The sequence below is a fragment of the Mustelus asterias genome, unplaced genomic scaffold (assembly GCF_964213995.1).
Source record: "Mustelus asterias unplaced genomic scaffold, sMusAst1.hap1.1 HAP1_SCAFFOLD_95, whole genome shotgun sequence".
Classification (NCBI taxonomy): domain Eukaryota; kingdom Metazoa; phylum Chordata; class Chondrichthyes; order Carcharhiniformes; family Triakidae; genus Mustelus; species Mustelus asterias.
Genome location: NW_027590143.1, coordinates 120,400 through 134,453, shown reverse-complemented (window position 1 = coordinate 134,453; position 14,054 = coordinate 120,400). Strand labels below are relative to the sequence as shown.

The window sequence follows — 14,054 nt, the reverse complement described above, 5'->3', positions numbered from 1 at the left end:
GGATCCCTGGGGGGATGCTCAGTGAGTTCAGGGGGATGGAGTCAGGGGGAATGGAGCAGGGAGAGAGGGTCCCTGGGGAGATGCTCTGAGTTCAGGGGGATGGAGTCAGAGGGAATGGAGCCTATTGGGAACAATGAGTAATTGTAAAAGGAGTCAGAGTGTGAATTGGTACAAAGAGTAAAGCTTGAAGCAGAGAGTCAGTGTGTGTTCACCAGAAAGTGGAGCGTGTGCATGTCTAACAGACAGGGGGGAGAGAGGATGAATGAGGGTGAAGACCTTGCCTTCTTTGACAAAGGGTCATCTGGACTCGAAACGTCAGCTCTTTTCTCTCCTCACAGATGCTGCCAGACCTGCTGAGATTTTCTAGCATTTTCTCTTTTGGTTTCAGATTCCAGCATCCGCAATAATTTGCTTTTTATGTATGAAGAGAGCTGAGAGAGGTGTTAAAAGTGTCCATGAAGCGATCAGAATATGTGAATGGCAGAACAGTGGTACAGATGTTTAAGGCAGTTGCCCTGAATGTGGGGGGGCGGTGGGGGTGGACAAGGCAGAAACAGTTGCCCTGAATGGGGGGTGGGGGTGGACAAGGCAGAAAGCAAGAATGGAGAACTGGAAATATGGAAGTGAGAAAGAAGGATGATAAAATGGATGAATAAGACAAAAAGAAGAATCAGAATTAAATGAAATAAATGGAAATGGAGTGTAGGTGGAGGGGAGAGTTCACGCTGTGAATGTTGAATTCAATATTGAGTCCAGAAGGCTGTAAAGTGTCCAATTGGAAGATGAGGTGCTGTTCCACCAGTTTGCATTGGGGTTCACTAGAACATTGCAAGGACCAACATGTGGACAGGAGAGTAGGGTGGTGTGTTGAACTGACAGGAAGGTCTGGGTTTTGCTTGTGGATGGTGTTCAGCAAAACAGACAACCAGTCTGCATTTGGTCTCTCCAGTGTGGAGTCGACCACATTGGGAGCAGCGAATGCAATAGACCAGATTGAAGGAGATGTCTGAAACGCTGCTTCACCTGAAATGGTGTTTGGGACCTGGGACAGTGAGCAGGGAGGAGGTAAAAGGGTAGGTGTTGCACCTTCAACCATTGCATGGGAAGGCTCCATGGACAGGGGGTGAGATGGTGGGTGTGATGGAGGAATGGACCAGGGTGTCCCAGAGAGAACGGTCCTTGTGAGTTCTTGCTGAGGAGGGTGGAGGTGGCGGGGGGGGAGGGGGGGGGGGTGGGGGGGGGGAGAAGGGGGGAGGGGGGGGTGGGGGGGGGGAGAAGGGGTGAGGGGAAGGTGTGATGAGTAGTGGCATCATGCTGGAGTTGGCAGAAATGGCAGAGGATGATCCTTTGAATGCGGAGGCTGGTGGGGTGAAAAGTGAGGACACGGGGAAGCCTATTCTGGTTCTGGGAGGGAGAGGAGGGGGTGACAGCAGTGGCTGGGGAATGGGTCGGTCATGGTCAAGTGCCCTGTCAACCACAGTAGGTGAAAAACCACAATTGGCGAAAGAAAGACATGGGCAACACTATTTTGGAAAATGGCATTATCAGGACAGATGTGGCGGAGGTGAAGGAACTGAGAGAATGAGATGGAGTCCTTTCAGGATATGGGGTGTGAAGAACTGTAGTCAAGGTAGTTGTAGGTGTCGGTGTGCTTGTAATAGATACCAGTGATATTATCACCAGAAATTGACACAGTAAAGAGTCTCAGAACACCAGGTTAAAGTCCAACAGGTTTATTTGGTATCACGAGCTTTCGGGGCACTGCTCCTTCATCAGGTGAGTCACTCAGACCTTAACCTGGTGTTGTGAGACTTCTTACTGTACCTACGCCAGTCCAACGCCGGCATCTCCACATCATGACTACCAGAAATGGAGTCAGAAATGTCAAGGAGGGGGAAGAGAAGTCTCAGAGATGGACCATGTGAAGGTCCATCTCTGACAATTCACGAGCATGAACTCTCCCCTCCACCTTCACCCATTTCACCAATTTCCATTTATTTTAAAAGCAAAATATTGTTGATGCTGTAATCTGAAACAAAAACAGAAAATGCTGGAAAATCTCAGCAGATCTGACAGCATCTGTGGGGAGAGAATAGAGCCAATGTTTCAAGTCGAGATGACCCTTCGTCAGAGCTCTGTCACATCTGAAGTGACATGGGCTCTTAGTCTCGCCATGAAAACCAGCAGCAACAGAGCAAAATTGAACATTGCAGACAGGTCGATTGTAGGCCTGGCGCTGTTGGCAGTTTTTGTAATGTTGTGATTATCCCATTTGCCGAACACACGAAGGTTCAAAACTGGGCAGAAACATGAATGAAACTTCACCATTTAGGGTGAGGCAAATCTGCATGATTTCAGTTATTTGCTGAACATTATCCAAATCTCGATGTTACAGACATATTGGCCAGTATTTTACAGCATCGCTCTGGTGAGGCTCATAAAATCCCACCCGAGGCCAATGGTAAAATTCCAGCTATTATCTTTGCTCTGACCTCGGTACAAATGCTTTCAGGAAAATCAGGAATGCGATATTTTAAAACGCAACAAGGAAATAAATGTTTGCATTTTGACACAAACACGAAGTTTGCAGACGACACAAAGATAAGTGGAAAAGTGAATCGTGTGGAGGACGGAGAAGATCTGCAGAGAGATTTGGACAGGCTGAGTGAGTGGGCGAGGATATGGCAAATGGAGTATAACGTTGAGAAATGCGAGGTTATACACTTTGGAGGAAATAATAACAAATGGGATTACTATCTCAATGGAAACAAATTAAAACATGCTACCGTGCAAAGGGACCTGGGGGTCCTTGTGCATGAGACGCAAAAGCCCAGTCTGCAGGTACAACAGGTGATCAAGAAGGCAAATGGGATGTTGGCCTATATTGCGAAGGGGATAGAATATAAAAGCAGGGATGTCTTGATGCACCTGTACAGGGCATTGGTGAGGCCGCAGCTGGAATACTGTGCAGTATTGGTCCCCTTATATGAGGAAGGATATATTGGCATTGGAGGGAGTGCAGAGAAGGTTCACCAGGTTGATACCTGAGATGAGGGGTTTGGATTATGAGGAGAGGCTGAGGAGATTGGGTTTGTACTCGTTGGAGTTTAGAAGGATGAGGGGGGATCTTATGGAGACTTATAAGATAATGCGGGGGCTAGATAGGGTGGAGGCGGAGAGATTCTTTCCACTTAGTAAGGAAGTTAAAACTAGAGGACACAGCCTCAAAATAAAGGGGGGTCGGTTTAAGACAGAGTTGAGGAGGAACTTCTTCTCCCAGAGGGTGGTGAATCTCTGGAATTCTCTGCCCACTGAGGTGGTGGAGGCTACCTCGCTGAATATGTTTAAAGCGCGGATGGATGGATTCCTGATCGGTAAGGGAATTAAGGGTTATGGGGATCAGGCGGGTAAGTGGTACTGATCCACGTCAGATCAGCCATGATCTTATTGAATGGTGGGGCAGGCTCGAGGGGCTAGATGGCCGACTCCTGCTCCTATTTCTTATGTTCTTTATGTTCTTATGTTCTTATGACACCGTGCACATATTAGCAATTTGTTCAGTCCACAACAGAATTTGTAGGTGTAGACTAACATAGTTAATTACCACCTGAAACATGTCTAATAGTATTGCGTGCTCATAAAGACAGACACTAAAGTGATACTGTAACTGAACTAGAGGAAATGACGCACATTGCGCAAAACAATCTTTTTTTAAAAATCGGTCTTCACAATAGAGAAATAGAAAAAAACACTTGGCAGATGAGGAAATCGAGAATCAGTGCGGATCCGCTGGACTCTTCTGTAGACAAATGGGATTTAAGTGCCAGAATGTTCCACACCCAGAATAAAGAGGGATCAAGTATAACTAACTGATTATTTCTAACTCTCTTCCCATTAAAGATATTTGATTTTGTTTCTAGACTGACCGTGGTCAATCTCAAATAAGCACCATGGGATGTGTGTTACCCAGTGACTCCATCTGTTTTGTTCGTCAGTCACATTTGCAATTCAATGTGATATAGTGCAGAGATATGCAATTCAGAATGAGGACATCTGTGTTCAATAAATGTATTGATATTAAATGTTGAATAACGAAACAAATACCGAGTAATATAGACTGAGAATGATGAATTTGGCACAGTGGTTAGCACTGCTGCTTCATGGTGTCAAGGACCCAGGTTTGATTCCAGCCTTGGGAAGGAAATCTGTGTGGTGTCTGCACATTGTCCCCATCTCTGTGTAGGTTTCCTAAAATGTGCAGGTTAGGTGGATTGGCCATGCTGAATTGCCCCTTGGTGTCATGGGATTAGCAGTGCAAATATATAGGGTTATGGGGATAGGATCTGCTTGGGATTGTTGCGTGCAGACTCGATGGGCTGAATGGCCTCTTTCTGCACTTTAGAGATTCTATAATTGAGCAGAAATCATTGCTCCCTAAGACATTTGCCAGATGGGCACTTTTAAATTTTGAAGTTCAATATAAGGTGAGACATCAGGTTGAAAGTAACAGTTGTCTTCTTGTATTAAGTGGCATGGGCTCTCAGTCTAACCATTGGAACCTGCAGTAACATAGCAGAGTTGAACATTGCCGACAGGCCGATTGGCTGCCCTGTGCTGTCAACAGCTTCTGTAGTGTAGTGGTTATCACGTTTACCTAACATGTGAAAGGTCCCCTCCAAAACCAGGCTGAAACTGGTTTCAGGGCGGCACGGTAGCACAGTGGTTAGCACTGCTGCTTCACAGCTCCAGGGTCCCGGGTTCGATTCCAGGCTCGGGTCACTGTCTGTGTGGAGTTTGCACATTCTCCTCGAGTCTGCGTGGGTTTCCTCGGGTGCTCCAGTTTCCTCCCACAGTCCAAAGATGTGTGGATTAGGTTGATTGGCCAGGTTAAAAAAATTGCCCCTTAGAGTCCTGGGATGTGTAGGTTAGAGGGGTTAGCGGGTAAAATATGTGGGGGTAGGGCCTGGGTGGGATTGTGGTCGGTGCAGACTCGATGGGCCGAATGGCCTCCTTCTGCACTGTAGGGTTTCTATGATTTCTATGATTTCTATGAAACTTGAATGGCAATGTTTCCCGTTCAGTTTGAAGGACGTTTGCAGAATTTCTTGCTGAATTCTATGTGAATCTGGTATCTTATAGGGTTATTTATTCGCTGGCTCTCTTGGCTATATTCTCTCTCCACAGATGCTGTCACACCTGCTGGGATTTTCCAGCATTTCCTGTTTTTGTTTCAGATTCCAGCATCTGCAGTTTTTTGCTTTTATTTATTCACTCTGACTTGGGCCTCAAAATTCATTCAGGACGAAATACTGAATTCTCATGTGAAGAAAAGGATGGCGTATGGGAGGAAACTGGAGCACCCAGAGGAAACCCACACAGAACGTGCAAACTCCGCACAGACAGTGACGCAAGGATGGGAATCGATCCCAGGTTGTTGACGCTGTGAGGCAGCAATGCCAACGACTGTGCCACACTGACTTTAACCTGGTGTTGTGAGACTTCTTACCACACTGAAGGATCAGCCTGGTGGTAGCTTTACTCATGATATCCAGTTGCATGAGAGACAGAATAGAAAGGAAATAAAATTAAAATACTGCGGATGTTGGAATTGTGAAATTTAAACTGAAAATGCTGGACTGGCAGCATCTATGGAGAAACCTATTACAATAGATATTTATGATTTTGATTGCTGATTGAGGAGGCAAGGTCCTTTAGGTTTTATTGACGTTTTATACTGTGTTACACGTTTTTTGAGGCGAAAAAAGCGATGTAAATATCTCTAAGGTTAAGTGATGTCCATCTTTGTGCGGGGCAGACGTGCTCCGTTTGGACAGAAGGTGAAGTGTCGGAACTGATGCGCCCCTAACAAAGATGGCTGCAATGTGGGGGCGGGGGCAATGGGCGGAGGAGGTTGGGACCGCACATGCGCATTGCTGCGGTTGTGTTTTGTTGACGGAAGCGCGCGGCTTCTTCTTCGGATCGGAATCAGATTTTAAAGGAGGAACGTTTAACTGTCGCTGGCGTTGCCATGGCGGCAGGGGCGGGGCTTGCCAACCGCGCGCGCTGGCACAAGTGGACCCTCGAGCTTAACCTGAGCGGCAGCAGCAGCTGCGGAGGCCGCGCGGGGAGCCGGGGGCTCGAGTAGGCGGCAAGCCGGGTCAGTCCGCCTCTCCCGAGGGGACGCCACCGCACACTGACCCGGGGACGTGGCACCAACCCAAAACTTCCCAACCCCGGGTTTTTCACGCCTCTTTTACCCCTCACCGAGCTCCTCATCACAAAGCAGCCCCTCAAATCCCCCAGAAATCACTCAGACCCCACTTGGCATCGTTTCCCCAGGTCATGACCCTGAGATGCCCTTTTGGTTTCAGCCCCTCCACCTGATCAGGTGCCAACTGCGGTGGTGGTTGGAGGAACGATTGCTCGTTTCCAGGGCCCGGTGCTGAACTGGATCTCTCTCAATGTCCCGCAGTGTTTGTTTTCAAGACACAATTTGGTACATCTGGTGATTTGTCACTTTGTCCCTAAATGGAGGGCAAGCGGATTGGCACCCTGATTGACACTAATCCACTTCTGCAGCCCTCCATTCCCCTGGCAGTTTGGTACATGCAATGGCAGTGTGTGTCTGAGGTTTGCCCAAGCTTTAGTTCATGCTGGCACTATTGCCACCACGTTGGGGTCCTCAACAGAGAGACTCCCTCTTTAAAGAAGGTCTTGAAAGGGTGACCAATTTGTGTTTTCTGTTTCTCACAGGAGCCGTGGTCAACAGTTTGGCCAGGGCCACTCCACGTGCCCAATCACATATTCGGACAAACAGCTACCGGACATCTGCATCCAAGAAACAGACTGGATCCTAGTCGAGAAAGTAAGTTAGATTTGAATGTGTCCTTGGTGGGTGGCAGGCAATGCCTGGGTTTGTCCATGGTGGTGAAGTGCCTTGCTGAACCACAGCAGCCTGTTTGGTAAAGGGACTTATTGAGTTAATTGTTACTTCCAGGCCTGGGTATAAGATCAGCATATGGCCTCCCCAAACTGGCCCCCTTTACTGATACCCTGCTCACTTTCTGTTTTCAGCACTGCTGGGACATCGCCTTGGGCCCATTGAAACACTGCCCATGAATCTGTTCATCATGTACATGGCTGGCAACACCATCTCCATCCTCCCTATCATGATGGTGTGCATGATGGCCTGGAGACCTATACAGGCACTGATGTCCATGTCTGCAAGTGAGTATTATATTGAATCTGTAGCTCAGAAACAGCTCTGAACCGGCATCACTTGAATGCAGCTTAGAACAGTGTGCTAAGAGTTGGGTAATTAAGGGACTTAGGGAAGGAAGGGAACGAGGTACCCTTTTGCTTTCTAATATTCTCAGCCTTTGGGAAGTGATCTTCCTCTTCTACAGGAGAAAGAGCGGCGAGCTATTTGCTGAGTATCTGCAAAGTGACTCAAGTTTATTCTATGTCTAAGGATCAAAATCATACAGCAACTGCTGGTAATCAAAATCGTATAGCAGCTGCTGGTAAGGTTAATAAAATATATAAAATCAAAAGTAAAATACATCATTGGATAAAATAATTAAATACTTTTTTCGCACACATTAAAGATGGGAGGACAGGTGATGCGTCACAGCTGCAACGTGTGGGAGCTCCTGGGTGTCAGTTTGATCCAGGGCAAACACATCTGCAGTAAGTGTTTGAAGTTCAAGCAGCTCTGGTTAGAGTTTATGAGCTGGAGGCTGAACTACAGACACTGCGATGCATCAGGGAGGGGGAACGTTACCTGGATTCTTTACACCAGGAAGCAGTCACACCTCTTAGGACAGGACCTGCTGATTTGGTCAGTGATCAGGGACAGGAGGATGACTGTGAGTGAGGCAGGTAAGGGGATTCAGGTGGCAGGAGCCTCAGCCTTCACAATTTTCCAACCCGATTGCAGTTTTTTCAGCTTGTTTATGCTGCAGGGTGGATGAGCAAACTGACCTTGGCACCGTGGTACAGGAAGCCATTCAAGTTGGAGGAGAAAAAGGGAATGTAGGGGTAGTATGGGATGGTGTAGTCAGAGGGATTCACACTGTTCTCTGCAGCAAAGAGCATGAGTCCAGATCGCTGTGTTGCCTTGTGCCAGGGTTCAGGACATCTGCTCAGGTCTGAAGAGGAACTTACAGTATTGTGTTGGATCTGCAGCTCAAAAACAGCTGCACGGGGGAGGACCCAGTCATTGTGGTCCATGTAGGTACCAATGACACAGGCAGGACAAAGACGGAGGTTTTACATGGCTAGTATGAGGACCTAGGTACCAAATTAAGAAGCAGGATCTCAAAGTTCATAATCTGGATTATTACCTTAACTACTTCCTAATTGTCTTAGGACAAATCAGATCAGAGAGACGAATGAGTGACTCAAAGATTGGTGTGGGAGGTGGGTTCTGGTTCATGGGGCACTGACACCAGTACTGGGGAAAACATTTTAAAACTAAATAGTAGACGGAATCAAATTTGGGGCAAGGAATCAAAAATGTATAGAAATGACTGGATGAAGGGATGTTTGGCAAATTTGCCGATGACACAAAGATAGGGGGGAAAGTAAGTTGTGACGAGGACATACGGAGGGTTCAAAAAGACAGAAAGGTTCAGTGAGTGGGAAAATATCTGGTAAATGGAGTAGAATGTGGGCAAATGTGAAATTGTCCATTTCAGCAGGAAGAATGAAAAAGAAGCATTTTGTCTAAACGGTGAGAGATTGCAGAGCTCAGAGATTCAGAGGCATGTTGGGTGTTCTAGTACATAAATCACAAAAGGCTAATATGCAGGTAAATCAGTAATTAGGAAAACTAATAGAATGTTATCATTCATTGTGATGGGAATTAAATACAGAACTAGGGAGGTTATGCTTCAGTTGTACAGGTCACTAGTGAGGCCACATCTGGAGTACTGTGTGCAGTATTGGTCACCTTGTTTAAGGAAGGGTGTAAGTGTGCTGGAGACAGTTCAGAGAAGGTTTACCAGACCAATACCTGAAATGATGTGGAGATGCCGGCGTTGGACTGGGGTGGGCACAGTAAGAAGTCTCACAACACCAGGTTAAAGACCAACAGGTTTATTTGGAATTTGGAATCCTTCCGCACCTGAGGAAGGAGCAGCGCTCCGAAAGCTCGTGATTCCAAATAAACCTATTGGACTTTAATCTAACGTTGTGAGACTTCTTACAATGCCTGAAATGGATGGGTTGTGTTATGAGGCAAGGTTGGACAGGCAAGGAGTGTATCCGCTGGAGTTTAGAAGAGTAAATGGTGACTTGTTCCTGCAAGGCCTTGACAGGATGGAGGTGGAGAGGATGTTTCCTCTTGTGGGATAATCTAGAACTAGGGGGTCACGGTTTTAAAAAATAAAGCGTCACCCATTTAAAGTAGGGATGAGGAGAATTTTTCTCCAAGTGTCGTGAGTCTTTGGAACTCTCTTCCTGAAAAGGTGGTGGAAGAAGAGTCTTTGAATATTTTAAGGCAAAGGTGGATAGATTCTTGGTGAGCAAGGAGGTGAAAGGTTATTGGAGGTCAGCAGGATGAAGATTTGAGGTTACTATCAGGTCAGAGAGTAAAGACCAATTCTGCTCAATCGCTCCTCGTTGCACAGTCCTGTCATCCCAGGAAGCAGTCTGGTGAACGTTTGTTACTCGTCCTCTGGGGCAATTCTCTGGGTAAGGAGACCCAAACTCTGCAGTGTTCCAGATGTGGTTTCACCAAAACTCGATACAATTTCAGAAAGATTTCCTCACTCGGAAACTGCATCCCTGGGGAATAAAGGCTAACAGACCATCTGCATCTCTCCTTAGGGATGCTGCCAGACCTGCTGAGATTTTCCAGCATTTTCTCTTTTGGTTCCTCATTCAAGCATCTGCAGTAATTTGCTTTTATTTGGTTAGAAGTGCGGGATTTACACACAGAAAATTCTAATCAAGGAACGGTTTGTCTCTTCTGAATTTATGTCCTGGTTTAACAGTGATGATCTTTTTGGAAACTCTATTTACAGGATACAGCAATTGGAAATTGGACATGGAAAACGTTTTGGGGCTGCACAGTGGTTAGCACTGCTGCCACAGAGCGCCAAAGACCAGGGTTCGATTCCAGCCGCGGGCGATTGTCTGTGTGGAGTTTGCACGTTCTCCGTGTCTGCATGGATTTCTTCCCATGGTCCAAAGATGTGCAGGTTAGGTGGATTAGTCAGTACCTGCTCAAAAGATAATCCCAGAAACTACAGGTCAGTCAGTTCAATGCTAGTGATAGGGAAGATTCCTGAAACAATAATTCAGGACATATTTACTAGTCACCTGAGTAAATGTGGGTTAAGAAGGACAGTGTTCAGAGGAAATGGTGTTTATCGAACCTGCTGAAATATTTTGATGAGGTAACAGATCCCGTTGTTGAGGATAATGCTGTTAATGTGGTGAACATGGACTTCCAAAAAGCATCAGATAAATTGCTGCACAGCAGACATCGGAGCACAGGTATGACTCGTGGAATAAAAGGGACAGCAGCAGCATTGACACAAAATTGTCTGGGGGACAGGAAACACACAAAATACAGGTTAATGGATGTTTGGGAGTTCCTCAGGAGCGGGTGTTAACACCCAGCTCTTCCTAATGTATACAAATGACCCAGACCTTGGTGTTCAGGGACAGTTTAGAAATTTGTGGACAGAATCTGTGTCGACCCAGACTGGGTGGCAGGTTTCCTTCCCGAAGGACATTAGTGAACCAGTTGGGTTTTTATGAGAATCCACCAGTTTTAATGGTCACTTTTCCCTGGTGCCGGCCCCGCAAATTACCAGATTCATTCAGCTCCATTTCACAACCTGCCTTTGTGTTTTTGTGGGTTCTCTCTCACCCCATCTTTTTCTGTTTTGAAACAGTTATACAGGGTTTTAGAAGAGGAGGATTTGCAGTCGGGAAACTGAAACGAAACATCACATCAGAACCTGGTGGAGTTTTCCAATTTATCGTAACCTGAATATCATTTGATTTTGAACATGGAAGGAACAAGCACCATTCACAGTGGGGAGAAAACATACACGTGTTCTGTGTGTGGACGAAGCTTCAGCCAATCATCTGACCTGTTGAAACACAAATGCAGTCAATCCAGGAAGAAACCGTGGAAATGCAGGGATTGTGGGAAGGGATTCAAATCCCCGTCTGGCCTGGAATGTCATTGGCTCAGTCACACTGGGGAGAAACCGTTCACCTGCTTCGAATGTGGGAAGGGATTCACTCGTCAATCCTACCTTCTGATACATCAGCGACTTCACACTGGGGAAAGGCCGTTCACCTGTTCTGTGTGTGGGAAGGGATTCATTCAGTCATCCACCCTGTTGAATCACCAGCGAGTTCACACTGAGGAGAGACCATTTAAATGCTCAGACTGTGGGAAGTGTTACAAATGTTCTGGGGAACTGATGCGCCATCAACGTGTTGACAGCAATGAGAGGCCATTCACCTGTTCCATGTGTGGGAAAGGATTTACTCAGCAATACAAACTGCAGACACACCAGCGAGTTCACACTGATGAGAGACCTTTTACATGTCCAGATTGTGGAAAACGCTTTAAAATTTCCCAGGACTTGATGCAGCATCAACCTGTTCACACTGATGAGAGACCGTTCAGATGCTCTCACTGTGGTTCTGCATTCAAGCGATCGTCTCATCTCACTGTACACCAGCAAATTCACACTGGGGAGAGGCTGCCCACCTGCCCTGAGTGTAGCAAGGGATTTACTCAGTCATCCGTCCTTCTGACACACCAGTGTGTTCAAACTGGGGGGAGACCATTCATCTGCTCTGAGTGTGGGAAGGGATTCCCTTCCTCATCCAAACTTCTGATGCACCAGCACGTTCACACTGGGGAGAGACCGTTCACCTGCTCTGTGTGTGGGAAGGGTTTCACTCAGTCATCGAACCTACTGACACACCAGCGAGTTCACACTGGGGAGAGGCCATTCACATGTGCTGAATGTGGGAAGGGATTTGCTTATTTTTCTGTACTGATGAGACACCAACAAGCTCACAAACAATTACAATGATTGGATTTTGCTGTCAGTGACATCCAGGATGATGTTCGTTGGGGTCTGTTGGATGATGTCAATAAATTCCAGCCAGTTGTTTGGGCTAATGTTGTGGATAAAGGTCAAATAAATTAGTTTTATATTACTATTTTTATATTGAACACACTGTGTTGCATCTATTTAATGTCTCTAACTCAATTTGGATCCTTTTGAAGGGCTCTCCCTCTCCCCTGTCTTCGCCATCCTTACCTCCAACAACAAGTGTGAGGAGCGCATGGAGCTTCTTTGTCACTAAGGTTGAGGGGAGGTGATGGCCTAGTGGTATTTACACCAGACGGTTAACCCAGAAACTCAGCTAATGTTCTGGGTACCAGGTTTCAATCCCACCAGGGCAGATGGTGAAATCTGAATTCAATAAAAAAAATATCTGGAATTAAGAATTTACTGATGACCGTGAAACAATTGTTGTAAAAACCCATCTGGTTTAATGATGTCCTTTCGGGAAGGAAATCTGTCGTCCTTGCCTGGTCTGGCCTACATGGGACTCCAGAGCCACAGCAGTGTGGTTGTCTCTAAAATGGCCGAGCAAGCCACTCATAAGGCAGCTCACCACCACCTTCTCAAGGGCAACTTGCAATAAATGCTGGCCATGCAACAACATCCATGTCCCACAGATGAAATTAAAAAAGCTGCCTCTATTGCTTCCCTTCCTCCCACGAGCCCACCCTTGACCCCAGTGTCTTTGTTCCCCTCCTGCCCATCTCTCATTACAACTTCCAAAATCCCTGTCGTCTCCCAAATCTCTGCCCATATGTCCTGAAATTCCCTGTGTGAATCCCTCCGATGACATTTGTCTTTCCACAGTATTAAACCAGCTCTTACCAAAGTCTCAAATTACTGTGTGAATATGACTGAGGTAAGTTATCTGTCACTGTCCTTCTCAGCCAGTCTGCAGTTATTGACACCATTGACCAAACCATCTTCCTCCAGTGCCTCTCCATTATTGTCCAGCTGGGTGGGACTGCACACTTCGGATTAATTTCTTTTCTGATTGTAGTCAGAGAATCACCGGCAGTCATTGTGATTATTACAGACAGAGAACAAGTGAATAGAGGGAGCAAAGTAAATGGGGAAAGAGACAGTGAGAGTGAATGGGATGGAAGTTCGTAAACTGAGACAAAGAGAATCAGATTGAGACAGAAAATGGGGTCAACATTGTTCCAAAGAGAAGAGATTAATGCTTTTCAAACCTTCCTGATCATTATAACTTATCAATTTCTGTAAAATATTTTGAGTGAATGGAACAAGGCCTGGATATGAGATTCTGAAACTCCCTCCCTAACTGTCCAGATTAAAGGTGTTTGTTAAGGTCTGTCTCTCCAAACAAGGTTTTGGCCATCCATCCTAATATTGTGCTCTGTGACCCAGTAATTCTAGTTGCTGATCTATCAGTAATGGACTTGCTGCCGTCTGGAACAAAACTGTTTTCACCACTAAGGCTCTGCTGTGATGTAATAGTCTCTATGACATCATCGCAGCAGGACTGGATGACATCATCAGAGTCCATTGTTTCTGAATGATCCACATCAATAACAACAGGAAATACTCATCAAGCTGAGCACATTATCTAGGCTGACACTGCAGTCTGACACTGAGGGACTGCTGCACTCTGACATAAACTGTCCTTCACATGGAGCTTGTGGAGGCTCTGGCCACAATCTTCCAATCCTTCTCATAGAGGTGTGGTGCCAAAAGGCTGAGAGATTGGAAATGTTACATCCCTGTTCAAAAAATTACAGAACAATCATCTTAACATCAGCGGTGGAGAAAAATGAAACCAATAATCTGGGGCACAATCAACTGGTACTTGGAAAAGTGTGGATTCTTATTGTCAGCATTTTCTGTTTTAATGCTGAAAACTTCCCTGGATCTCAAGGCTGGGAAAGACATTCTGGAAGGTCATCCCCCCCATTCCTCTCTCTATCCCTCCTCCCATCCCTC

General features: G+C 46.2%; 3 protein-coding genes across 3 annotated transcripts in view; all 3 read left to right on the top strand.

Moving 5' to 3' along the window:
* The first annotated feature begins 6,028 nt into the window (after positions 1–6,028).
* Positions 6,029–7,268, top strand: LOC144484197 (ER membrane protein complex subunit 4-like). The gene is made up of 3 exons (XM_078202733.1): positions 6,029–6,141; positions 6,754–6,869; positions 7,075–7,268. Exons 1-3 carry the CDS (start codon positions 6,029–6,031, stop codon positions 7,266–7,268), a joined length of 423 nt encoding a protein of 140 aa, XP_078058859.1.
* Positions 7,269–10,866: 3,598 nt separating this feature from the next.
* Positions 10,867–12,071, top strand: LOC144484196 (uncharacterized). The gene has a single exon (XM_078202732.1). It carries the CDS (start codon positions 11,025–11,027, stop codon positions 12,069–12,071), a length of 1,047 nt encoding a protein of 348 aa, XP_078058858.1. The 5' UTR covers positions 10,867–11,024.
* An 889-nt stretch (positions 12,072–12,960) lies between these two features.
* LOC144484195 (uncharacterized) overlaps positions 12,961–14,054 on the top strand; it is a 42,298-nt gene continuing 41,204 nt past the window's right edge. The window contains exon 1 of the mRNA XM_078202731.1: positions 12,961–12,969. Coding sequence (XP_078058857.1) covers positions 12,961–12,969 — 9 coding nt within the window. The remainder of the gene's footprint in view (positions 12,970–14,054) is intronic.